The sequence below is a fragment of the Lontra canadensis genome, unplaced genomic scaffold, assembly GCF_010015895.1.
Source record: "Lontra canadensis isolate GAN:19392208 unplaced genomic scaffold, GSC_riverotter_1.0 scaffold33, whole genome shotgun sequence".
Classification (NCBI taxonomy): domain Eukaryota; kingdom Metazoa; phylum Chordata; class Mammalia; order Carnivora; family Mustelidae; genus Lontra; species Lontra canadensis.
Genome location: NW_022631027.1, coordinates 15,567,961 through 15,595,505, shown reverse-complemented (window position 1 = coordinate 15,595,505; position 27,545 = coordinate 15,567,961). Strand labels below are relative to the sequence as shown.

Sequence of the window (27,545 nt, the reverse complement as noted above, 5' to 3'; positions counted from 1 at the left end):
TGTGATAATCATTTAACTGATATATTTATTTAATAAATACTTACTAAGCACTTATGTAGATTTGGCCCCATTCTGGATATTTGGAGTATGACGGTAAGAGGAGAAAAAAAAGAAAAAAATAAAGAGATAATCTTCTTGAATTTAGAATAAAATTAACCAAGTATCTAAAAATTATGATGTATAATGACATAAGCTTTTTATTAGTGAAACTGCCTTTTGTGTGATAGGAAAAACTGGTCAGAAACTCTTTAACTTTTGAGGGATGACTTAAGTACCTTCATATATTGTATCCTTAGAGCACTTTCTTTAAAGAGAGGGTGCCACAGATCAGACAAGGATGAAAATACAAATCTTATACAAAAAGTGGTACTTTCATATTTTAAAAGTTCTTCTTGTATATTTAATATTGCACTGGCACCATGGTCAATCTTGTTTCCTAACTCTGAATTTAATTTTACATAATCATTGTGCTTTAAATGAGTGGCTTTAAAGTTTGAACTTAGCTTGGGCAATTATAGCAGAGAAAGCTTATTATCATCTCCTTCCCATTTGTTTTTTTAATCTGAATTGTTATGACTGTTTGAATTTACATGACTTATTACGGCCACCTACAAAGTTAAAAAAAAAATAGGATGATCCAGGAATAATTTGGGAATTTGTAATTTTTGACCCTTTGGCTTTCTCTTCTCAGGAGGAAATTTTCCAGAAGATTTTTCAATATTATTTACAATAAAACCCAAAAAAGGAATTCAGTCTTTCCTTTTATCTATATATAATGAGCACGGTATTCAGCAAATTGGTGTTGAGGTTGGGAGATCACCTGTTTTCCTGTTTGAAGACCACACTGGAAAACCTGCCCCAGAAGACTATCCCCTCTTCAGAACTGTTAACATTGCTGATGGGAAGTAAGTAATATAATAATACAATGTTATAGCTGTATTGAAAGCAATTATTTCATTTAACCATTCAAGAAATATCATAAAGTGTGATGTAGTTTTTCTAGAGCTTGGAGACACAGAAATGAATAAAACACAACATACCTAATTTTACATAGTTTCTTTTGCAGTCTGGGTAGACAAATGATGTCCAATTTAAAATATTTATATATATATATATATGAATAAAGAGCATAGCAGGTGGTGATAAGTGAGAGAGAAAGAAATAGAGCAGTGGAGAGGATAGGGAATCGTGGTGGAGGGTGCAATTTTAAGGAAAGAGATCAGGGAAAATCTCGCTAAGATGGTGACTGGTGAATGGGGCGCCTGAGTGTCTCAGTCATGAAGCATCTGCCTTTGGCTCAGGTCATGATCCCAGCTACCTGGTCAGTGGAAAGCCTGCGTCTCTCCCTCCCACTCCCCCTGCTGCGTTCTCTCTCTTGCTGTGTGTCTCTCTCTGTCAAATAAATTAATAAAAATTAAAAAAAAAGTTCACTTCCCAACTCTGACCTTAAAAGTAAAAAAAGATAGAAGGAGGTGACTGGTGACGAATCTGGGGTGCATGCCCTGCCGATAACTAAAAGTATATACTATTCCAGGAGGACGGGAAGTAAATACACAGCCTCTGATTCCAGGTGTGACTGATTTGGTCTAAGCAATGTCAAGGATACCAGCATGGCAGGAGCAGAGTGGAATGATGAGGATGGAGAAGCCATGGGAGGCCACAGGGTATAACACTTTGTAGATGGCTATAAGCATTCTGTATTCCATCTGGAGTAAAATGCAAGTCACTGCAGACTTTTTGAGCAGAGGAATGACCTGCTTTCATTTACTTGTTATTAAGCATGTTAATACTGACAATCATAAGAAGCTTTTTATAATGCTTGATCTGTGCTATATACTGTTTGAAGCACTTATACATAGTTCATTCACTTAATTTTTCACTCTTTGAAGAAAATAATGTTAATAAACCCATTTTATAGAAAAGTAGACCGAGGTACATAAAGTTTAAGTGTCTTTCCTGAGGTGATATATTTCCAAAGTGGCAGAGGTAGGATTTGAACTAAGATAGACTACCTAGTACTACTCTTCTGAAAATCATGCTGGATTCTAAATTCTGCATTATGAATACTGCCTTTCACTTAGGGAGCAGCTAAATGCAAATAAATGTGTATTAAATTTACCTGGTGGGGCGCCTGGGTGACCCAGTCAGTTAAGCATCGGCCTTCGACTCAGGGTCCTAACGTCGAGCTCCGCATTGGGCCCCCTGCTCGGAGGGTACTTGCATCTCCCTCTCCTTCCAGCTTGTGCTCTGTCTTGCTATTTCTCTCTCTCACAAATAAATAAATAAAATCTTTAAAAAAGTTTACTTGGTATTTTATTGCTGAATCTAGTCTTCTAAAACTAACCTTATCTGAAATATGACACTTAGTTATAGGTGTAAGAAGGAAATAGCTGTGCAGATGGAAAATAAAATGTATATCCACACTCAGTGTATCCTTGTCAGGACCATGGAGAAAATTTCACCTCTGTGGCAGGAAAAACTAAGATTTATGAGCAATTTACATACTGTCCTTATTAGTTAATACGAAAAGTGATAATATGAAAATATCAGGGTAAGGAATTTAAGGGTATACTGTTTTCAATAGAATATCTCTTTGATATGGTTGCATTGAGCAAAGGCATGTTGGACGTGAAGGAGTGGACCATGTGGGATTATGGAGAAAGAATGTTTCCAGGAGAGTGAAGAACACATGCAAAGAATGGGAAAGACGCAGCAGTGTGGCTCTTGTGCAGGCAGCGAGAAAGCAAAAAGTGGGTGTGAGGTCAGAGAGCCAGGGCACACCCCTGTAAAGCAGAGTAAGGACTTCAGCTTTTTACTAAGAATATCAGATGGTTTTTAGCAAGGCAGAGACTTGATCTGATTTGTATTCTTTTTATTTTATTATGTTATGTACTGTATGTCACTGTACAATACATCATTAGTTTTTTTTTCAAATTTTTAATTTTTAATTTTTTTTATAAACATATAATGTATTTTTATCCTCAGGGGTACAGGTCTGTGAATCGCCAGGTTTACCCACTTCACAGCACTCACCATAGTACATACCCTCCCCAATGTCCATAACCCCACCACCCTCTCCCGACCCCCCTCCCCCCAGCAACCCTCAGTTTGTTTTGTGAGATTCAGAGTCACTTATGGTTTGTCTCCCTCCCGATCCCTTCTTGTTTCATTTATTCTTTTCCCACCCCCCAAGCCCCCCCATGTTGCACCTCCACTTCCTCATATCAGGGAGATCATATGATAGTTGTCTTTCTCCAATTGACTTATTTCACTAAGCATGATACCCTCTAGTTCCATCCACGTTGTCGCAAATGGCAAGATTTCATTTCTTTTGTTGGCTGCATAGTATTCCATTGTCAATAGTTTTTGATGTAGTGTTCCATGATTCATTGTTTGCATGTAACACCCAGTGCTCCATGTAATACATGCCCTCCTTAATAGCCACCACCAGGCTCACCCATCCCTCTACCCCCTCCCTCTAAAACCCTAAGTATGTTTCCTGGGGTCCATAGTGTCTCATGGTCCATCTCCCCCTTTGATTTCACCCCCTTCATTTTTCCCTTCCTTCTCCTAATGTCTTCCACACTATTCCTTATGTTCCACATATGAGTGAAATCATATGATAATTGTCTTTCTTGCTCAACTTACTTCACTCAGCATAATCTCCTCCAGTTCCATCCATGTTGATGCAAATGGTGGTATTCATCCTTTCTGATGGCTGAGTAATACTCCATTGTATATATGAACCACATCTTTATCAATTCATCTGTTGAAGGGCATCTCAGCTCCTTCCTGTTTGGCTATTGTGGACACTGCTGCTATGAACATTGGGGTACATGTGCCCCTTCTTTTCACTACATCTGTATCTTTGGGGTAAATACCCAGTAGCGCAATTGCTGGAGTTGTATTTTAAAATGGTCACTCCGTTTTTAATTTTTTTGTGGAATCTCCACACGGTTTTCCTTATTTGTGGGACATAAGGAATAACATGGAGGACATTAGGAGAAGGAAAGGAAAAGTAAATTGGGGAAGTCAGAGGGGGAAATGAAGCATGAGAGACTGTGGACTCTGAGAAACGAACTCAGGGTTTTGGAAGGGAGGGGTATGGGGGATGGGTGAGCCTCATGGTATTAAGGAGGGCACATATTGCGAGGAGCACTGGGTGTGGTGCATAAACAATCTTGGAGCACTGAAAAAAATAAAATTAAAATGTTAAAAAGTTTTTAAAAATGAACACTATAGGTAAGGAAAAAAAGATAAATGGTTACTCCAGTTGCATGAGCGTGGAGGCAGAGACTAGTTAGGAGTCTAGATGAGAGAACTTGCAGATTGGGTAAAGTCAAGAGACACTGGATTCTGTATATACATTGAATATAAGGATTTTCTGATAATGTGAATGTAAAGTATATGAAAAAGGGATTAAGAATGACTCTAAAACTTAGGGGTCATTTAGTATTTTAATACCATGATTATGATGTATCATTATCATCCAAGCTGAAATTAATTAACAGTAAGTTCAAGTTCAGAGTACTAATCAGCTTTTAACAATGGGAATCATTTTTATTTTCTGCTAACGAAAAGCACATACGTACAACGGTGGAGATGGTTTAAGTTAAGACACAGGCTTCTTGGCAGAAATACGTGTAAATTTTACTCTCACAGTATTAGGTGGCTCCAAAATAAATCTTTGCGCAATTCAAACTAAGCAGATGCCTATGCTAGTTGAATGTGCTATGGAAAGACCAAAGATTAAGTATATATGGAAATATACTTGGTCCTCATCAGTAGCCATGCCAAGTCACATGAAAGGCATTTAGGTAAGCTCCTGCAATTTTTTGGGTATTTTATTTTATGGATATAGTCCTAGACACTTCTGCAATATTAATCTAGAATTTTTCATTTGGAAAAAAAAATATAAACCAGAGTGGCTTGCAAAATCCAAGTGAGCCTCACTCAGTGGTTTATGTTAGCACCAGATATTGTTAATAAAACCCACCATTTTACAGTAAGATTAGGGTTTATATGTTTCCAAAGGGCTGAGCATGTCTACCCCTGAAGCCTGTCATCGCTGCCCTGAATTAGCTGAAGCAGTAGCTTCCCCGTGAATGGAGACTCTCACTCCACACATGCGCTGACTATGCTTTCTTTCAGTGCTCCCACTTCCTGCCAACCCTGGAAAGAAGGAGAGATATTGTGTCTCAGTTTTGGATCCTGCCCACAGGAGTGATCTATAACTGTCTTGAAATTAAAGTGGAAAAAGAAAACGAAAGCACTTGAAATAAATGTGAATAAGGACAGAGAAGCACATTGTGTTGTACAATTAGGACGTTCAGTTGTTCCAGATGGAGCAGTCATTCAGTTAGTAGACATACCCTTTTACAGTTCATCTCAGGGGATCTCTAGAGGAAAAAAAAAAATTAAGTGGAATTCCATTCGGAAGAAAGCATTTACGTACATAGAAACTATTACTTACCGTGTATCCCACCCCTGATCTCTATCAAATACACTCATCAGGACATGATGAGATTAAGCTTTTGTTACAACCACACAAAGTGAACCAAAGGATGGGTACTTCCTTATCAGCATAGACAGCCGCCGCTGATGTGAATTTTATACTGTTTGTGTCCTTTTTACTACCTAATACTCTTCTGGGTAAATAGTAAGTAGTCACCTGTTAACGGATTGATTAAAAAATGAGCCTACATTTTGTACAATTTCAGTTCACTTTCACAATTTAAAGTACATCTTATTTTTAACTTGAATAATAATGACAACAATGTCTTTGAAGCCTACAAAAGAATAACTTGGCTTTTTTAGGTGGCATCGGGTAGCAATCAGCGTGGAGAAGAAAACTGTGACAATGATTGTTGATTGTAAGAAGAAAACCACAAAACCACTTGATAGAAGTGAGAGAGCAATCGTTGACACCAATGGAATCACGGTTTTTGGAACAAGGATTCTGGATGAAGAAGTTTTTGAGGTAAAAGTAAATCAAAGTTTATTTGACGTTGAATATCGTTAAATCAGATGAACTGTGTTAATAACAGTAACAATCAATATACGTTATAGAGCAACGTTGAAAACGAAAGGGTGACCTACTTTCTTCTCCTGCGGGTGTAGCGGTGATGTTTTTTATTGTTCAGTAAGAGAATGAGTAGACAATGATGGCTGTAAGGACTGGGAAACATTATAGAGATCGGTTGATTTGAACACAGGCAGGCTATTCTCCTGTGAAGGGCAAATGGCTTTACTCTTGGTACTTTGCATTATTTTCTTTGGAGAAAAGAACATTTTCTTCACTTCCTTTTCTGGGAGATTAATTTAGGGAAATGTACAAGTCAGATATTCTGCCTTTCTCTGTTCTTTGTTAACGTTTCCAAGGTATAAAATAGAGATCATATTGTGAAAGCTGAATGTATGTTTTTAAAAATTACTTTTTTAATAATATGAAGGTTGTAGTAAAAAGTTTCCTTCCAATCATAATTCACCAATTAATAATAATCACATTCTTTCTTTTAATCCTTCCATCATTGGATTTGGTAGTTTGTCCTTTAGTTTTCATTTAGTCAGTTATTAACAGAACAAACAGACCTGAATCCTGACCCCATAAAGGGATTCAGTCCTGAGATAATATTCTGTACTGTGATCTGCTTTTATACAATTTCTGTGTAATTTATTTTTCAAAGTATAATAAAGTGAAGCTCTGTATTATATTAAAAATTAATAGGCAAGATTAACATGGAAGATTTTCTGTATTTGGTTGTTAGTGAGTATAACACATAGACACAGACAGTATTTTTCATAGAAAGAACAATGTACATTTGGTGCAGGAGGATATTACATTCCTGTACTTATATACATAAACTGTGGCATAATTTTAAATATAATTAACATTTGCCAAACTTTCAGTTGAGATTCTGTTTCTGACTTTTTTCAACCTGTGTATACCTAAGCCTTTGACTCAATACAAAATGTTTTTAACACATTATATTATACTAAATTAAATGATAAACTCATTCAGCAATACATAATAATATACTCTCAGATCTTCCAATATCATGTATTGATTACACACAAATGATAAATATTTATTTATTTGATGAATATTGTAAAGAAAACTTAATTTCGAGTCTAGCAAAGTTCTATTTTATTTTTATTTTTTAAAAGATTTTATTTATTTATTTGACACACAGAGAGAGATCACAGTAGGCAGAGAGGCAGGCGGGGTGGTGGTGGGGGGAAGCAGGCTCCCCGCTGAGCAGAGAGCTGATGCAGCACTAGAACCCAGGACCCTGAGATCATGACCTGAGCCGAAGGCAGAGGCTTAACCCACTGAGCCACCCAGGCACCCCAAAGTTCTATTTTAAAATTAAACTACAAACATCAGTTTCACAGACTAAATTTGTTTTCGTAATACACACAACCTTATTTTCTGGCAACATAAATGAGTAATATGGATGAACTATATCAGTGGATGGTTTCATTTCATATATTCATTTAGTCTATTGCTATACATAGTTACAGGTCTTCTGGAACTTAAGCAATGGAAATTAAGATTAAATTTTGTTAATCATAAATGGTAAGAATATATAAAGAGGAAATACAGAAGGGGTGCCTGGGTGGCTCAGTTGGTTGAGCATCTGACTCCTGATATTGGCTCAGGTCATGGTCTCGAGGTCGTGGGATCGAGCCCCTGTGTCTGGCTCCATGCTCAGCGCAGCATGGAGTCTGCTTGAGATCTCCCTCTGCCCCGCCCCTCTCCTCATGCTTGCATACTCTCTCTCTCAAATAAATAAATAAAATAATTCTTTTAAAAAAAGAAATACAGAAGAGAAAAAAATTAACATTAATTAATATCTCTTAAATATAAATTAATTATTAATATTCTCAAAATTTACCACCCTGAAAGATATTTGTTATATGTACATGTTGATTAAATGTCTTTTTCAGACAGGGCTTCCTTTGTCATCCCCATACCATCCCCCATGCACAGACTGTACTCCACTTTCTTTCCCATATACTACACTCATGCTCACTGGGGTGCAGTTTAGAGTTTTTGAATTACAGTTTTAGACTATCACAATATGTTCTTTTTTCAAAACAAATCATTGAATCTGATGTTACATATTTTAAAATATGTAATAATAGCCTCTGTGTTTCATAGGCTGATTATAGTATCAACCCCTAGAATATATAAAAATGATTTCCCTAAAACGTTTCCATATGTTTTCACAACTGCTAACCAGAAACTTTCTGGCCAAGGGGCTTCTAGTAAATTATCAAGGACAGATGTACTAGGAGAAAAGATTACTATATATATTCCTTGATTAATTCTTAATTTTCTAATCCATAAACCACATTCTAAATCCTGGAGTAACTCTAGCTGTTTATTTGGAAAAACTGCTAAACTATTAAGAAAAATAATTTTAGAAGACTCATTAATGAATTCTTTAGTGAATGTGACAGTGAGTAGCAAAAATAAGTTTATTATGCTGTTTTTCATCTTGGAGTTTCATGAAACCCTATGGAGCTTTAAAAAGAACATTTGTTCAATATGATATGTAATTAGTTTTGAAAAAGTAAATAAATGCAGATATTTCACTGTAAGGTTTATCTTTATCAATCTATCCAAATAATTGCCATACATAAAACTCATCTTACTTCCTAAATTATATTATTGTATGGGTATATAAATTTCAAAAACAATTTCGTCTTTCCCACTTGAAAAAAGAATATGAGGAAAAGAAGTAATTCAAACACAGATTTTATTTTATTATTTTTTAAAGATTTTATTTATTTATTTGACAGACAGATCACAAGTAGGTGAGGCAGGCAGAGAGAGAGAGGAGGAAGTAGGCTTCCTGCTGAGCAGAGAGCCCAATGGAGGACTCAATCCCATGACCCTGAGATTATGACCTGAGCCGAAGGCAGAGGCTTTAACCCACTGAGCCACCCAGGCGCACCTCAAACACAGATTTTAAAATCACAGTAAAACTTTCTGACTCCTTTTGTGAAATTAGTTCATCTTATTTGAATATGATGTTAATGTATCTATCTCTAAAAATTTACTCATATATTTGCTTTTCGTTTTGTTTTCCATTATCGTTTTGTATTCCATTTATCTAGACTTTTGAATCTCTGCAAATGAATGTGTAGAAATTAAACTAAAAATGATAAGAGACAGGAATGGTGACATATATACATTGTTTTAGTGCTTGATAAGCAGTTGTAATGGTAAAGATGATATAAAAAGATCAGTGATACATTATTCCAAAAATTGAAAATATCCCTTCTTTGGAAATAGTGTCATTCCAATTTAAATGCAGATCTGTTCAGTATGTAGTTTCATTTCTATAATCTCTGTATTATCTTACATCTATGGAAAGGTACTGTTGTGGCAAAAAATGCTAAATGTGGCCATATTTGAATTCCAGTCTGAAGACTTCAAAGAATTCAACATCAAATGGATAAAAGCAAATCTAAGAAAAATTTTTTAAGTATGACAAGTTAGTTTATATGAAAATGCCAAAATCAATATACAGAGTCATAATTCAGATCACTTAATTTCAGCATAGTGGAATGAATATAAAAATGGATTATAGAATCAGAAAAATCTGATTTTGAATTCCAGAATGGCTTAACTACATTTCTCTATGTAGTTACTCTAAGTTTCATTATTTATTTATTTATTTATTTATTTATTTATTTTTACTTTATGTAAGTTTTAATTTCTCATTCATCAAGTGGGAATAGTAATGTAATCTCCCTAGTAAGTATATATACTAAAAAAAAAGCTCATGAATGTAAAGTGCTTATAATACTAGTATTAATTATATATATATATAAAGTTATATATTATGTGTCAGTTTAATTATGTCTTACTATATAATTTTCTTCTTATTATTTATGTTCTTTTTTATCATCTTACAACTATGACATGTCAAATATTCTTACACATTTTTGATATGAGGGAGCAACTATGACCCATGTAGCAGTCCAAGGTTTTATGCAGTCTTTCTGTCTTATAAATGGAGTACTTGGTTCCTAGGCTAGTGCTTGTGTACCAGGTATCTTGTGGAGGTTAGATAAATTTTCCCTCTCTAAGCAGGTAGCACCTGGGTACAGAACCCAGCAGGGAAAACATGGTCTGGGCATATGAATACTTTCAAGCAGGCACAAAACATCTAACCAACACTAATCCATAACTTTGGGTTTGGTTTTGTTTTTTGATTTTTTTCCCCCTAGCTTGATAATACACTTCAAAGATGTGAGGAAAAGCTAAATTAAAAAAAATAACTACATTGCCTGTATTCTTTATCAATAAAATTACTTTTGTAGTCTTTTAAACAGGGAAATTTCTTTACTAAATTATCAAGTTGTAGCCATTATAACTCAAGTTTTCAAAACATTGCTATTTCAATCTTTTTTCTTTTTTAATTATAAAAGCAGGTTATTACAAGTCTATTATATTTCCAACAATATTCTATGTTTGGGCAGATTATTTCTTTTGAAGCAATGAGAAGAATATAATGATAATTCAAGTGGAAAAGCTTGTTGATGAAATTTTTCATTTTTTTCAAACTTCTCAGAATGATTATGGCATTCATTTTTCTTGGGAGAAATCAATGAATAATAATTTACAAAAGCTACACAATTTCAGTATTACAAGCCCAGAAAACTGACCTTAAGGTTTTAATAGCTATTATCTATATCTTTATATCTATCTGTATATCTATATCTATCTATCTTTATCTACATATCTATATCATAACTATCTCCAATATTCCAGTAAGAATTTGATTATCACTTTGTGATGCTTGTGTATCTTTATACTACGTGTATTTTCTGAGCATATGCTTTTTAAAAAACGATGTTAGTAGACATGGTTTTCCTATAGAACAACAAAACAGGATGGAGGTAGCTTTCCCATTTACCCACTTTTCCTAGTCTAGATGCATTTAGCTAATAACACTTGAGATTTTTAAAGATCTATTTATTGAGATATAACTGAAGTACAATAAATTGCAAATATTAAAAGTATACCATTTGATCAGTTGTGAAATGTGTTTGCACCTCTGAAACCATCATCATCATCAAGAAAATAAACATGGCCATCACACCCAAAATTTCCTTATGGATTCTTATAATTACTGCCTTCTTCTCTCAAGTAATCACTAATTTACTTTTTAGTCACTATAGCATATTTATTTTTTCTAAAAATTTAATAAACAGAATGATACTGAGTATACTCTCTTTAGCTCGGCTTTTATCACTCAGCATGTTTTTAACAATTATCCGTGTCTCATATATATCATTATTTTGCTTATTTAAAAATTGCTGAACAGCATTCTAATGTATGAGTAAACCACAGTTTGTTCATCCATTCATTCTATTAGGGGCATTTGGTCATTTCTAGATTTTGTCTACTGCATATAAAGCTGCTATGAACATTCATGCATACATTTTGTGTGGGCATTTATTTTTGTTTGTCTTAGCTGAATACCGAGAAATGGAATGCTTTGGTTATTTGGTAGTGCATATTTAACTTTAAAAATTGAAGAAACTGTTTAACTGTGGAATTAATTAATTAACATCCAAAGTGGCATTAAGTCATTTTTACACTCTTTTCAGTAGTGAATGAAACTTTCAGTTGCTCTGTGTCCTTGCCAACCCTTGATATGGTTAGTCTTCTAAATTTTAGCCACTCTCAGTGGTTGTGTAGTAGTATTTCACTGTGGTATTAGTTTACATTTCCCTCATAGCTGATGAAGTCAAGCATTTTTTGAGGTGCTCATTGCCCATTTCTGGATCTTCTTCTGTGAGGTGTCTTTAGCCCATTTAAAAAAAAAATGGCTGCTATATTTTGATTATGGAGTTTTAAGAGTTTTTCTTTTAATAAATCCTTCATACTTTGTCTGATAGAGTTTTGCAAATACTTTTCCAGCATGTGGCTTACCTTTTTATTTTGTTAGTAGTGTCTTATAAAGAGTGAATGCTTTTCATTTTGATAAAGTTCAATTTGTCAATTTTGTTGTTATGTTTTACACTTTTTGTGTTCTAAGAGACATTTACCTACACCAAAATTACAAAAATGTTCTCCTGTTACCAGATATATTGTAATATTAGGTTTTACACATAGGTTATACCACATTTTGAGTTAATATTTGTGAATGGTATGAGGTAAAAGTCAATGTTGATTGTTTTTACACAAGGATATCCACTTCATCCTTTACAAAGAAGACTTGCCAGTCATGCATTGGATTGCTGTGATTTGTGTGTCAAAAATCAGTTGACTACATATGAGTAGATCTATTACTCAACTATTATCCTATTCTATTGATTTGTCTATCTTTTTACTAATACCAAACTACCTTGATTACTGTAGTTTAATAGAAAATTTTGATATTAGGTGGGGTAAATACCCTTATTTTTTATTTGTTGTAAACATTGTGTTAGCTCCTTTAGGTTATTGGCATTCTATATGAATTTTGGAATAAGTTTGTCAATTTTTAAAATAAAATTGAGTTTTCATTTAAAGGGAATTTGGTTTTAATTGGAATTTCATTTAAGCTCCAGACCAAAATGAAGAGAATCTATATTTTAACAAACATTATTTTCCATTTCCTGAATTTGGTATAGTTTTCCATTTATTTTGCTTTTCTTTAATTCCTCTCACAAGATTTCCTAGTTTCCAGTGTAGATGTCTGTTTTCCTCTGAAAATGAATTTGATATCATCTCACTGTATGTGTATTTATTGACAGTTATTTTATGGTCCAGCATATAGTCTATCTTGGTGAATATAACATATGCCTTAAAAAGAAAGTGTGTCATGAAATTGTTGGATCGAGTGTTTCATAGTTATAATAGATGTTTTAAAATCTCTAAGAGTTTTAACATTTGGGTTATCTGAGTGTTTATTGTCTTTTTAAAATTATTCATTAATTTTTTATTTTTTTAGAGCTGTTACAGGTTCAGAGCAAAATTGAGTGGAAAGTAGACAGTTTCCAAGTACCCCTGTGGGTATACACATGTGCACACACACAAACACACACACACACACGGCCTCTTCTACTATCAAAGTCTCCACCATCCCAGAACATTTGTTGTAATGGGTGAACCTATATTAACATATCATTGTCATCCGAAGTCCAAAGTTCACATTAGGGTTTGTTCTTGGGTTGTACATTCTGTGGATCTTGGCTAGTGTATCATAGCATGTATTTACCAGTGTAGTATCTTGTGAAATAATTTCATGCCCTAAAAATCCTCTGTGCTCCACCTATTCATCCTTACCTCTCTTCTAAATCCTGACAACCACTAATCTTTTCAGTGTTTCCATAGTTTTGCTTTTCCAAAATGTCGTATAGTTGGAATCATACAGGTGTAGTCTTTTCAGGTTGACTTCTTTCACTTAGTAATATGCATTTACATTTCTTCCATGTCCTTCATGGCTTGATAACTCTTTTTCTTTTTAGTGCTCAATAATATTCCATTGTCTGAATGTAAACACAGTTTATTTATCCATTCACCTACTGAAAGATATCTTTCAAGTCACTTTCAAATTGTCGGTAATTATGAATAAAGCTTCCATAAACATCTGTGTGCAGGTGTTTGTGAGGACAGTTTTTAACTCCTTCGGGTAAATACCAAAATGTATGATTGCTGATATGGTAAGAATATGCTTAGTTTTTTAAGAAACTGTCACTGTCTTCCAAAAGAGCTAACAATTTTGCATTCCCACCAGCAACGAATGAAAGCTCCTGTTCAACATTTTGGCACTTTGGCCATTTTAGATATTGGCCATTCTAATAGGCATGTAGTAGCATCTCATTTTTTTAGTCTGCATTTCCCTGACTACATGTTGAACATCTTTTCATATGCTTACTTGCCATCTGTGTGTCTTTGGTAAGCTATCTGTTAAGGTCTTCTGTCCATTTTTTAATCAGGTTGTTAATTTTCTTATTGTTAAGTTGTGTTTTTTATATATTTTAGATAACAGTACTTCATCAGATATGTCTTTTGCAAGTACTTCCTGACAGTCTGACTTGTTTTCTCATTTGCTTGATATTGTCTTTCACAGAGATGAAGTTTTTAATTTTAATGAGATCCAGCATATTAATTATTTCTTTCATGAATTATATTTTTGATGGTGCATCTAAAAAACCATCACTATCCCCAAGGTCATGTAGGTTTTTCTTGTATGTTATCTTCTAGGGGTTTTAGGTTTCACATTTTACATTTAGATCAGTGATCCATTTTGAGTTAATTTTTGTGAAGGATTTGTGTTTAGATTCACTTTTTTACATGTGGGGTATCCAGTCTTTCCAGCACCATTTGTTGACTAGACTAACTTCGCTCCACTGTATTGCCTTGTTTCTTGTTAAAGATTAGTTAACTATACTTACGTGGGTCTGTTTTTGTTCCGTTGACTATTTGATTTTTTCCAACAATACCACACTGTCTTGATTACTGTTACTTTAATCTGGAAGTGAAGTAATGTTAGTCCACCCAACTTTGTTCTACTCATTCAATATTGAGTTGGCTATTCTGGGTCTTTTGGCTCTTGTTAGAAACTTTAGAATCAATTTTACAATATACAAAAGTAGTTTCCTAAGATTTTGACTGAGAATGTTGAACCTCTAGATAAGTTGGGAAAACTGACATCTTGACAATATTGATTTTCTTATCCATGAATATGGAATATCTTTCAATTATTTAGTTTTCTTTGATATCTTTCATCAAAGTTTTGCCATTTTCCTCATATGGATGTTTTAAATATATTCTTAGGTTAACTTATTTCATTTTTTAAGTGTTAATGCGAATAGTATTGTGTTTTTAATCTCAAATTCACTTGTTCATTGGTTGTATATCGGAAAGCAACTGGCTTGTGTATATTAACCTTATATCCTGCAACCTTGCTCTAATTCATAATTAGTTCCAGGAGTTTTTGTTTGTTTGTTTATTCTTTTGGATTTTCTATATAGACAGTCATGTCATCTATGAACAAAGATAGTTTTATTTCTTCTTTCCATATCTGTATCTTTTATTTCCTTTTCTTGTCTTATTGCATTAGCTAGGACTTCCAGTACAATATTGAAAAGCAGTGGTGAGAGGGGACAGCCTTGCCTTCTTCCTGATTTTAGTGGGAAAGCTTCAAGTCTCACCAGTAAGTATGATGTTAGTTTTAGGTTTTACATAGATTTTTTAAATTTATTGAATTAAGTAAGTTTCCCTCTATTTCCAGTTTGCTGAGAGTTTTTTTTTTTTTAATCATAAATAGATGTTTAATTTTGGCAAATGCTTTTTCTGAATCTATCTCTATGATCATGTGGTTTTTCTTTTTCAGCCTATTGATGTGATAGATTACATTAACTGATTTTCAAATGTTGGCCCAGGCTTACATACTGGGTATATATTTCACTTGGTGATAGATCTTTTTATATATTGTTGGTTTATACATTTTCACTTTGTTAATATTTTGCTGAGAATTTTTGCATCTGTGTTCATGAGAGACATTGGTCTGTAGTTTTCATGTAAAGTCTCTGTCTAGCTTTGGTTTAGGAAATAGTGTCTTCATATAATGAGGTAGGAAGTATTCCCTTTGCTTCTTTTTTCTGAAAGAGAATGTAGAAGGTTGGTATAATTGCCTGCACAAATGTTTTATAGAGCTCACCAGTGAAATATTCAGGGCCCAGTGCTTTCTGTTTTGGAAGGCTATTAATTATTGATTTGATTTATTGAATAGATATAAGCCTATTCAAATGCTCTAGTTCTTGTTATATGAGTTTTTGCAGATTGTGTCTTTCAGGAAATTTGTTTATTCCTTCTAGTTCATCACATTTGTGATCATAGAGTTTTTCATAGTATTCCTGTATTATCCTTTTATATCCATGGGATACACAGTGATGTCCCTCTTTCATTTATAAAATTAGTTGCATTTTCTTACTTTCTTAGTCTAGCTACAGATGCAATGATTTTATGTGAAATACACACACACACACATACACACACACAAACACACACTGCTGTCGTTTTACTGTTATCTGCTCTAAATTTTATTTCTTTTCTTCTGCTTACTTTGGATTTATTTGTTCTTCTTTGGAAGCTTAGGTGATTGATTTTAGATTTTTCTCTTATTCTAGTATATGTATGCAATGTTATAAATTTCTCTGAGAAATAGTTTTGCTGTATTCCACACATTTTGCAAGTTGTGATTTTGTTTTCATTTAGTTCAAAGATACTTTTACATTTCCTTTGAGATATCAGCTTTGACTCATGTTTTATGTTGAACTATGTTGCTTATTCTTCAGGAATTTTGAAACTTCCAGGTACCTTTCTGTTATTGATTCTTAGTTTAATTCTACTATATTCTAAGAGCAGATACTATATGATTCTATTGTTTAAAAATTGCTAATATTTTATGGCCCAGAATGTGGTCTACCTTGATGAATGTTCCAGGGTGAGCTTGTGAAGAATGTGTAGTCTGTTGTTTTTGGATGAAGTAGTGCATAGATTTCAATTACAGTTGATCCTTGAACAACACATATTTGAACTACATGGGTCGGTCCATGTAGTTTTTTTTTATATATACAGTATTTTTTTTATATATACAGTACTGTAAGTTTTTTTTATATATGCAGTTTTTTTTTATATATACAGTACTGTAAATGTATTTTCTCTTCCTTATGAATTTCTTAATAACATTTTTTATTCACCTTACTTTATTCTTAAGAATATAGTATATAATATAGCATACAAAATATGTGTTAATCAACTTTTTATGTTATCATTCAGAATTCTGGTCAACAGTAAGCTAGTAATAGCTGTTTTGAGGGAGTCAAAATTATATATGGATTTTCAACTGTGTGGGAAGTCAGCACTCCTCACTCCCATGTTTTTCAAGGGCCAACTCTATATCCAGTTTATTGATAATCTTTCAGTTCAACTATGTATTTATTAATATTTGGCAGCTGGATCTGTCCATTTCTGGTGAAGGGTGTTAAAATTTCCAACTATAATATTGGATTAATCTATGTCTTCTTACAATTGTGTCAGGTTTTGCCTCACATATTTTGATGTTCTGTTATTAGGCACATACACATTAAGGACTGTCACCTCTTTTTGACAATTGATTCTGTTATATATCTCTCTCGTTATATATCTCTTTTTTTCACTCTTTTTATCTCTCTATATATTTCTTTCCTTGCTCTGAAGTCTACTTTGTCAGAAATTAATAGAGATATTCTTGTTTTCTTTTGACTAGTAATGGCATAGTATATCTTTTTCTGCACTTTACTTTTAATCTATATTTGTCTTTATACTTAAAGTAGGTTTCTGGTAGAGAACATATGGTTGGGCATTGTGTTTTGATCCACTCTGACAATCTGTCTTTTAATAGGTATATTTGGACTGATATTTAAAATGATTATAGATATAGTTGAATTTATATGCACCATATTTGGCACTGTTTTCTGTTTGTTGACTTTATTTTTTGCTCATCTTTTGTCTTCTACAACTCTGCATTTTTTTGCTTAAATTGGACATTTTATATGATTACATTCCACTCTTTGCATATTAATTATACTTCTTTTAAAACTTATTTTATTTATTGCCTTGGTGTTGGCAATATACATTTTTTAAAGAGTTTATTTATTTATTTTAGTAATCTCTACACCCAACGTGGGCCTTGAACTTATAACCCCAAGATCAAGAGTCACACACTGTTCTGACTGAGCAAGCCAGGCATCCCAGCAGTAATTTTTTATTAACCCAAGTCCCCCTTTAAATAACACAATACTATTTCACAGGTAGGGCAATTACCTATTAATAACAGAATATTTCTAATTCCTCCCTCCTGTATCATTGTTTTCATTCACTTCATTTTTTTATAAGTATATATATATTTATGCATACATATTTGAATACATTCTGTTATTATTAAACAAACTGTGATCAGGTAGATCAATTAAGAATACGAAAAATAAAATTTCTTATTTTACTTTTACTTATTTATTTTCCAGCACTCTTCCTTTCATTATGTACACTTGAAACTCTGATTTCTATAATTTTTCTTCTCTAGAAAGACCTTTTTTATTAAATTGCTTTAAAGATAGACCTGTTCACCAACAAACTCCGTCAGTATTTGCTTTTCTTGGAAAGTATTTATTTCTTTTTCACTTTGAAGGGTTATTTTGCAGGATACAGATTTCTAGATTGGTGGGTTTTTTCTCAACACTTGAAATATTTTATTCCATTCTCTTGCTATGCAGCTTCTGAAGAGAAGTTAAATGTAATTGTGATCTTTGTTCCTCTATAGTTTAGGTGTCTTACTCTGGGTTTTTTCAAAAATTTTCTATATTATTGATTTTCTGAAGTTGAAGTAGTTTTTCTTTGGCATTTATGCTGCTTGAGGTTCTCTGGGCTTCCTGGATATTTGGCTTGGTGTCTGACATTAATATGTGCAAATTTTCAGTCATTATTGGTTCTATTATTTCTTTGTTACTCACTCTCTTCCTCCAGATATTCCCATTACATGTTATGTTATATCTTTTGTAGGTGTACCACACTCCTTGGATACTCGATATTCTGTTCTTTTTTCCCCCAATTTCTTTTCTCTTTGCTTTCATTTTTGGAAGTTTCTATTATCATGTCCTCAAGCTCAGAGGTTCTTTCCTTACCCCTGTGCAGTCTACTAATAAGTCCATCAAAGACATTCTTCATTTTCAATCTCTAGCCATTCTTTTTTTTTTTTTTTTTTAAGAATTTTATCTATTTATTTGACAGAGAGAGACATAGCAAGAGAGGGAACACAAGCAGGGAGAGTGGAAGAGGGAGAAGCAGGCCTCCTGTCCAGAGCAGGACTCGATCCCAGGACCCTGGGATCATGACCTGAGCTGAAGGCAGACGCTTAACAACTGAGCCACCCAGGTGCCCCATTAGCATTTCTTTTTGATTCATACTTAGAAATTTCATCCTCTGCTTACGTTATCTATCTGTTCTTGAATAGTGTCTTTTTTTTTAAATTTCATAATGTCTTTAGAATATTAGTAGTAGTTCATAAAAATTGCTAGTTGGGTAATTCCAAAATCTTGTCAAATCTTGTGGTTCTGATGTTTGTTCTGTCTCTTCAAACTGTGATTTTAGCTTTCTGGTATGCCTTTTAACCTTTTGTTGAATAATGGACATTATATATTGGATAAAAGAGATTTGGTAAAGACCTCAGTAATATATTGGTAAAGTGCAAGGGGAGGGGAAGAATTTTATAGTCCTATGATTAGCTCTGTCTTTCAGTGAACCTGTAATACCCCTGGATTGTGAAGTTTACTAGTGCTTTTCAGTTCTTTTTCCTCACTAGATGGGGCAGGATAGCTAAATATGGCATTAGATGTCACATGGAAGGGGGCTGGAGTTGTGTACTTCCCTTTCTCTAATTCTGTATGGATCTTCTTTAATTAAGGAAGAAAAAAAGAAAACTATGACTGCATTTAAAAATTATCATTATATGCTCTCAACCTAGGTTCTAAACAGAAAGCTATATTCTTTACATTTTATTTCTTTAAATCTTATTCTTACTTTGTATATATTTAGAAGATCTTTCATACAATACAAATTTTAGGAACAGAAAAGTGAATGATAGTGAATCCAGATGATAAAGTCATTTCCATTGTTCCATTTAGGGAATGAAAGATGAAGGCACAGTTATCATTCAGCAACTAAAAAGTACAGAAACGGTTAAATGAAAAAGGTGAGAATGACATTGAAGTTTTTGCCCTTTTTTGAAGATTTTATTTATTCATTTGAGAGGTTGAGAGAGTGTGTGCTACAAAGAGAACATGAGCAGGGGAAGGGACAGAGGGAGAGGGAGAAGCAGATTCCTTGCTTAGCAAGGACCCCAATGTGGGGCTTTATCTCAGAACCCAGAGATCATTACCTTAGCCACCCAGGTTCCCCAAGTTTTTGCTCTCTTAACCACATTTGCAGTACTTAGCAGTATTGACTCTGGAGCCAGATAGCCCTTGTTTGATTTTTGGATTTGGAATTTAACCACATTGGACATCGTGGGCAAGATACCCAACTTCTCTGTGTCTTTTTCCTCATCTGTAAAATGGGATACCTGGGGCACTTCTTTCATAGAGACACTGGAGGATTAAGTGAATTAACATGTATAGAACATTTATAGCTGTGTCTTGTAATACTTAGTGTTTTATAAGTGAAAAAAAATTTCTTCTGTTGATTATTTCTGAAATTAGGTGAAAACAGCAAATACATAGCTAGCATAGCAGCTACATTTGGCTTTGTAAAGAACTGCAGCTTCTGGTATATTATTTTAAAGAAGACTTCAAAAACTGAAAGAAAGAATGAAATGTCATTCTGGAATGGAATTGTATTTCTTACTCTGTCAAAATAGCACAGAGTCAGTGAAACAGAAAAACAACAAAGCTTTGAATTTACCATGGTTATTTACCTTTGTTCTTGTTCTGCGAATCCTCAGTTAACATGTATATTTGGGAATGTAACTGTGGCTCTTCTTTTAATTGTTGAGAACATTGTCTGGAATCTGTTTTGTGATTAATGTTTTGTTCAATGTAGTAAGACATAAAAATTATTTTCTAAATTTCAAGGATTATGTACACTTTTAAGAGAAATAACTAATGTGGATACCAAACATGAGGTACAAATCTGATAGGGTTGATATTCAAACACAGTCCAAGTAAAACTTGGTTGTAACAAACTCACATTCAATGCAAATTAGAGCAAAAAATCCCAAGGCATGCACTAAACACCCATATAATATTAGGATTCAGCAATAACACTGCTTTAAAGAAGCACTGTATTCATAGACATGTTGAGTTTCTCTAATATATAGAAAAACTAAATATGTATGCAGTAATTTCTAAAAAGGGATCTTATGGCTCTCATCCATAAGGAGTCCAATGAATTTGAATGGCAATATCTTATACTAGCAGTTTTATAAAACAAATTTTTGCTACTTGAACAAATTTAGAAGTTTTCAGATTTATTTATACTTGGTGTTAATTATTATTTACAAAGTTGTGTTGACAAATAAGATATTCACCTCTTAACTTTTCTGTTTTTTAGGAAATATTTAAGTCTAACACTGACCACGTAAGATCAAAATCCAACATTGGGTTAATCCTTTTTTTCTTTTTTTTCTTTTTTTTTTTTTTAGAGAGTTATCCATAGCTAAGTCTGAAAGGAACATCTGTTTTTGGCTGTTTGATGTGTAATTACATTCTTTTTTGCTGCACTTTGAGTTGGTATGACAAGTGTGGTGAGGGTCAACACACAAAAATGTGCCACATTAGTTATGACCAAGCTTAAGCTTCAGTGATGCTGTAGAAAGTGTTGGCAGTCTTCTCTAGACATCACTGCATTTTATTATACAACAGTCACGTGGTGCACTGTTGCCATTCAAGCTGTGATTTGATCTGTACCATTGTAGTGTGATAGGAAGATGACAGGCTACATTTGGGGACTTTATTAATAGTTTAGTATAATTTTATAGTTAGCAGGATTTGTGGTTGAAACCATTTTAAGAAATTCAACGTAGCATTCATTTGATGGTGGAATTAGATTTCAGATCTCTATAGAATATCCAGAATACCAGTTACACAGGGTATTTTTTGTCCTCTAAAAGGAACATTGCCATTGTGGTTCAGTGTTTTACTTTTTGATTAGTGCATCACTGCCAACAGTGAACAATAAAATGTCACATTTTATTTTGTTCCTCTTTATCTCTGATTACCCTGGTGAAAGTGATACTTGTCTTCCTTATCATTTTCCCTTTTAAGTTTTATTATCAGTCTGCAGCATTTTATTAACTTCTCAAAGAAGAAACCATTTTGAATTTTGTTCTTGTCATCTCTCTGTTACCATGTTGTTTTATAATTACCTATTACTGTATAGCTTTCTTATTAGACTATAAATTCCTTGAGAGCAAGATTTATAGTCTATTAATTTAGATATTCCAGCAGCAGCACCAGCACAAAGTTTAACACAGTGTTTAGAGCCACTGAATATTAGTAAATACTTGAATCGGTGTTGCCCCTGGTGGTGATGAAGATTTCTTTAGAAGTGTCTGGGAGGAAAAGGGGCAGGGATAGTTGTAGGCTAACATATGCCATTTGGAAGTTAGGTGTTTATTAAGTAGTGGACTAGTCCCTGTTGAAGCAGAATAAACATCATTTGCCAAACATTGTGCTTAAATAATGGATATAGAGACATAAATAAATAGTTGTAATAAGATATGATTGAGTCCATAATAAAGACATAGAAATGTTCATGTGAGGGAATAACAACTATATTCAAAATGTTGAAAAATAAAGAGATACTTAAAGATGAGGGCACACGAGCAAAAGATGAAAGTTTGGAATGACCACAGCAGATCTGAGAAATACAATTTGGTTTGGGGGCATTTGGGACATGACCTGGTTGAATGTGTTAGGGCCTGTTTGTGGACAATGTTTTACACCATGCTGAGGGGGCTGAACTTTAAACCATAGGTCATGAAATATCTCTTTAAATGGAGATATTTGGATTTAAATATTTTAAATAAATATTTAAATTCTGTCAGATTTGTTTTTTAAAAACGCGCACGCGTGTGTGTGTGTGCATGTGTGTGTGTGTGTGTGTTAGTGAAGGAGTTAGGGTAGAATCAGGAGACCATGGTACAGAGAATAAAAAAACAAACCGTGATACGTTGAAACATCAGTTCACATGAAAGATATTAGAGTAAAAATAAAGCCGTGACAGAAGAAACAGAAGGAAGGGCCTTGCTTCAGGATGTTAATATGAAGTAGAACTGACAGGACTTGGGGACCAATGGATTATGTGGAGTTAATTAAGGGAGAGAGGAGCAATACCTTAAGCTTTACCTAGATAGTAAATAGTTGGTGTTTACTTCTTGCAAACATGAGCTGTTTCGAATCTTAGCTAAGTTTAAAAGTCTTTAATTTTCTTTTTTGTGATTTATGAATTGTGTACTTTAAATAAAGCTTTAAATTGGCTAAATGGCCATAGGATTATCCTATAGACAAAATAATCTTGTCTCATCATATTTCTACTTTTCTCGAGCTTTAGAGTAAACACATAGCTAATGTAAGATTATTATTCACTTGAAGGAATATAAGAATATATAGACTATTAAATTATGTTTTAAGTAAATATTTTAGAAATGAGATCTTTTTGAGGCACGACCTAGTTCATTTCTGTTTAGAATATGACTTAGTTCTTAGGACTGTGGCAAGGATACAGCAAGTGTCAATGAAGTATTATCTAGTACTATAACTATTAGTGTTACCTGTTCCTTGGATAATTACAAGAGCCTTTTAACTGATCTCCCTGCTTTTGTCCTGCCCATCTGTTAGCCTGTTTTCTAAACCTTAAACACAGGGATACATGGGTGGCTCAGTGGGTTAAGTGTCTGCCTTTGGCTGAGGTCATGATCCCAGGGTCCTAGGATCAAGCCCCGCATTGGGCTCCCTGCTTCTGCCTGCCACTCCCCCTGCTCGCTCTCTCTCTTTCTCTCTCTGACAGATAAATAAATAAAATTAAAACAAATAACCAAATCTTTTTTTTTTTTTTTTTTCTGACAGAGAGATGGAAATCACAAGTAGGCAGAGCAGGAGGCAGAGAGAGAGGGGGAAGCAGAGACCCCCGATGCTGGGCTCGATCCCAAGACCCTGAGATCATGACTTGAGCCGAAGGCAGAGGCTTAACCCACTGAGCCACCCAGGCGCCCCTATCTTATACTTTCTAACAAGGTTTCTTACTAAAAGATAACTACCAATAGCTCTGTTCAAGATAAAATAATGAATACAAATATAAAATTGTTAGGAAAAAAGATAACAGACCTTGCCTCCTGCTTCCTTGTTTGATATAGTTGATCTATATCTCTTAAATTAATACACACTAGAAAGCACATTTATTTCATTCACTAAAAAATATTAAGTTTCAGGTATTATTCTAGACCCTGTGGATATAGTGCAAAGCCCCTGCCCCTACCCATTTGGAGCTTATGTTCCAGAGAAGAGAAAATAAACTATAGTACATCAGAAAGTGATATTGAGCCCCGCGTCAGGGGGGGGGTCTCTGCTCAGCAGGGAACCTGCTTACCCCTCTCTCACTGCCTGTCTCTCTGCCTACTTGTGATCTCTCTCACTCTGTCAAATAAATAAATAAATAATCTTAAAAAAAGGGAAGGAAGTATAAGATAAATATGCACTTTTAATGTTTGTGTTTCATACAATTTTAGGCATTTTCTGTATTACTTGGTAATTAGATAGTATATTCAAATAGTGGTACATTCTAGTAACATAAGAACACTACTCATTTTCTGAAAAACTTATTTCCTAAGCTGATTTGGGACACCAAGAAATGTAAAGTCCCGTGTGGGTGGCAGTTCTATCTGTGATTATGTGGTTTCCCTCATTCTTTCCTTTGAATTATAGCTCAGATGTGATCTCTGATCCATTTTTCAATTACACTAAAATTCTAAACATTTTGGAAGCTTTCGTTTTCCACACAAAATAGTTGAGAGTCATTAACTGTATGGCATGTTTGAAAAAAAAAATATGATGAGAGTTAATGCTTTGACAGACCAGAAGCCTAGTTTTTCAATTAATCTTCTCATAATGGTAGTTATTTCTTGAGAATTATATGCTATGTTTGAGAGTTAATGTCAGTTTTGTTCCTGGATATACAATCAAAAACCTCTACAAAGACAGCTCATACCTCATAATAAAGCTCTAATATCAAATGTGAACAGAAGTTTCAGGATTCAGGGTGTATCTGATGAAAACATTGTATAATTTTTTAAAATATTTATTTATTTGACAGAGAGACACAGAGAGAGAGGGAACACAAGCAAGAGGGGAGGAAGGGGAGAGAAGGGTAAGAAGGCTTCCCGCCAAGCAGGGATCCCGATGCGGGGCTTGATCTCAGGTCTCTGGGATCATGACCTGAGCTGAAGGCAGAGACTTAACGATTGAGCCGCCCAGGCACCCCAACATTGTATAATTTTGTTAAGCTATTGCTTTTACAGTGGCACATGCTGGAAACTGCTTAGCTATATGTATTTTCTTTTTCTTCTATTGTGTTTTTTCCTGATGGGCTTTACTTATAGAATAATGACTTTTAGTCTCCTGAAAATCAATTTTTTTGGAATTTTTTATTGAAACAATTATAAAAGGATTCTCCAGCTGCATTTCTTAGATTTTATAGTGTTGATAGACACGTTGTCTAGAAGTTTGCCATTCAAAGATGTGTTCTCCTTTAATTGTCTTCAAATTCTATAATAATCATACCTTATATTTAACATGCTACATTTTAAAAACTGTTTAAGTACATATTATTATTATTTTTGACTTTTTTAAAAATTAATTTATTTTTTATTTTTTTATTTTTTTTAATTTTAATTTTATTTTTTATAAACATATAATATATTTTTATCCCCAGGGGTACAGGTCTGTGAATCGCCAGATTTACACACTTCACAGCACTCACCATAGCACACACCCTCCCCAGTGTCCATAACCCCCCCAACCCCCCTCCCCCCATCAACCCTCAGTTTGTTTTGTGAGATTAAGAGTCACTTATGGTTTGTCTCCCTCCCAATCCCATCTTGTTTCATTTACTCTTCTCCTACCCCCTTAACCCCCCATGTTGCTTCTCCTCTCCCTCATATCAGGGAGATCATATGATAGTTGTCTTTCTCCGATTGACTTATTTCACTAAGCATGATACCCTCTAGTTCCATCCACGTCGTCGCAAATGGCAAGATTTCATTTCTTTTGATGGCTGCATAGTATTCCATTGTGTATATATACCACATCTTCTTTATCCATTCATCTGTTGATGGACATCTAGGTTCTTTCCATAGTTTGGCTATTGTGGACATTGCTGCTATAAACATTCGGGTGCACGTGCCCCTTCGGAGCACCACGTTTGTATCTTTAGGATATATACCCAGTAGTGCAATCGCTGGGTCATAGGGTAGCTCTTCAGTTTTTTGAGGAACCTCCATGCTGTTTTCCAGAGTGGCTGCACCAGCTTGCATTCCCACCAACAATGTAGGAGGATTCCCCTCTCTCCGCATCCTCGCCAACATCTGTCATTTCTTGACTTGTTAATTTTAGCCATTCTGACTGGTATGAGGTGGTATCTCATTGTGGTTTTGATTTGTATTTCCCTGATGCCAAGTGATGTGGAGCATTTTTTCATGTGTCTGCTGGCCATCTGGATGTCTTCTTTGCAGAAATGTCTGTTCATGTCCTCTGCCCATTTCTTGATTGGATTATTTGTTCTCTGGGTGTTGAGTTTGCTAAGTTCTTTATAGATTTTGGACACTAGCCCTTTATCTGATATGTCATTTGCAAATATCTTCTCCCATTCTGTCAGTTGTCTTTGGTTTTGTTGACTGTTTCCTTTGCTGTGCAAAAGCTTTTGATCTTGATGAAATCCCAATAGTTCATTTTTGCCCTTGCTTCTGTTGCCTTTGGCGATATTCCTAGGAAGAAGTTGCTGTGGTTGAGGTCAAAGAGGTTGCTGCCTGTGTTCTCCTCAAGGATTTTGATGGATTCCTTTCTCACATTGAGGTCCTTCATCCATTTTGAGTCTATTTTTGTGTGTGGTGTAAGGAAATGGTCCAATTTCATTTTTCTGCATGTGGCTGTCCAATTTTCCCAGCACCATTTGTTGAAGAGGCTGTCTTTTTTCCATTGGACATTCCTTCCTGCTTTGTCGAAGATTAGTTGACCATAGAGTTGAGGGTCTATTTCTGGGCTCTATATTCTGTTCCATTGATCTATATGTCTGTTTTTGTACCAGTACCATACTGTCTTGATAATGACAGCTTTGTAATAGAGCTTGAAGTCCGGAATTGTGATGCCACCAACTTTGGCTTTCTTTTTCAATATTCCTTTGGCTATTCGAGGTATTTTCTGGTTCCATATAAATTTTAGGATTGTTTGTTCTATTTCTTTGAAAAAAATGGATGGTATTTTGATAGGGATTGCATTAAATGTGTAGATTGCTTTAGGTATAATAGACATTTTCACAATATTTGTTCTTCCAATACAGGAGCATAAAACATTTTTCCATTTCTTTGTGTCTTCCTCAATTTCTTTCATGAGTACTTTATAGTTTACTGAGTATAGATTCTTTGCCTCTTTGGTTAGGTTTATTCCTAGTTATCTTATGGTTTTGGGTGCAATTGTAAATGGGACTGACTCCTTAATTTCTCTTTCTTCTGTCTTGTTGGTGGAGAGAAATGCAATTGATTTCTTTGCATTGACTTTATATCCAGACACATTACTGAATTCCTGTATAAGTTCTAGCAGTTTTGGAGTGGAGCCTTTTGGGTTTTCCACATATAGTATCATATCATCTGCGAAGAGTGGTAGTTTCACTTCTTCTTTGCAGATTTGGATGCCTTTAATTTCCTTTTGTTGTCTGATTGCTGAGGCTAGGACTTCTAGTACTATGTTGAACAGCAGTGGTGATAACGGACATCCTTGCTGTGTTC

At 34.3% G+C, this 27,545-nt stretch overlaps 1 protein-coding gene across 4 annotated transcripts in view; it reads left to right on the top strand.

The window, feature by feature from the left end:
• The window catches only part of COL11A1 (collagen type XI alpha 1 chain), a 200,902-nt gene that overhangs the window by 26,502 nt on the left and 146,855 nt on the right, over positions 1-27,545 (top strand). For all 4 annotated transcript variants that reach the window (XM_032867238.1, XM_032867239.1, XM_032867237.1 and 1 more), the window contains exons 3-4: positions 692-905; positions 5,818-5,980. In XM_032867238.1, coding sequence (XP_032723129.1) covers positions 692-905; positions 5,818-5,980 — 377 coding nt within the window. The remainder of the gene's footprint in view (positions 1-691; positions 906-5,817; positions 5,981-27,545) is intronic.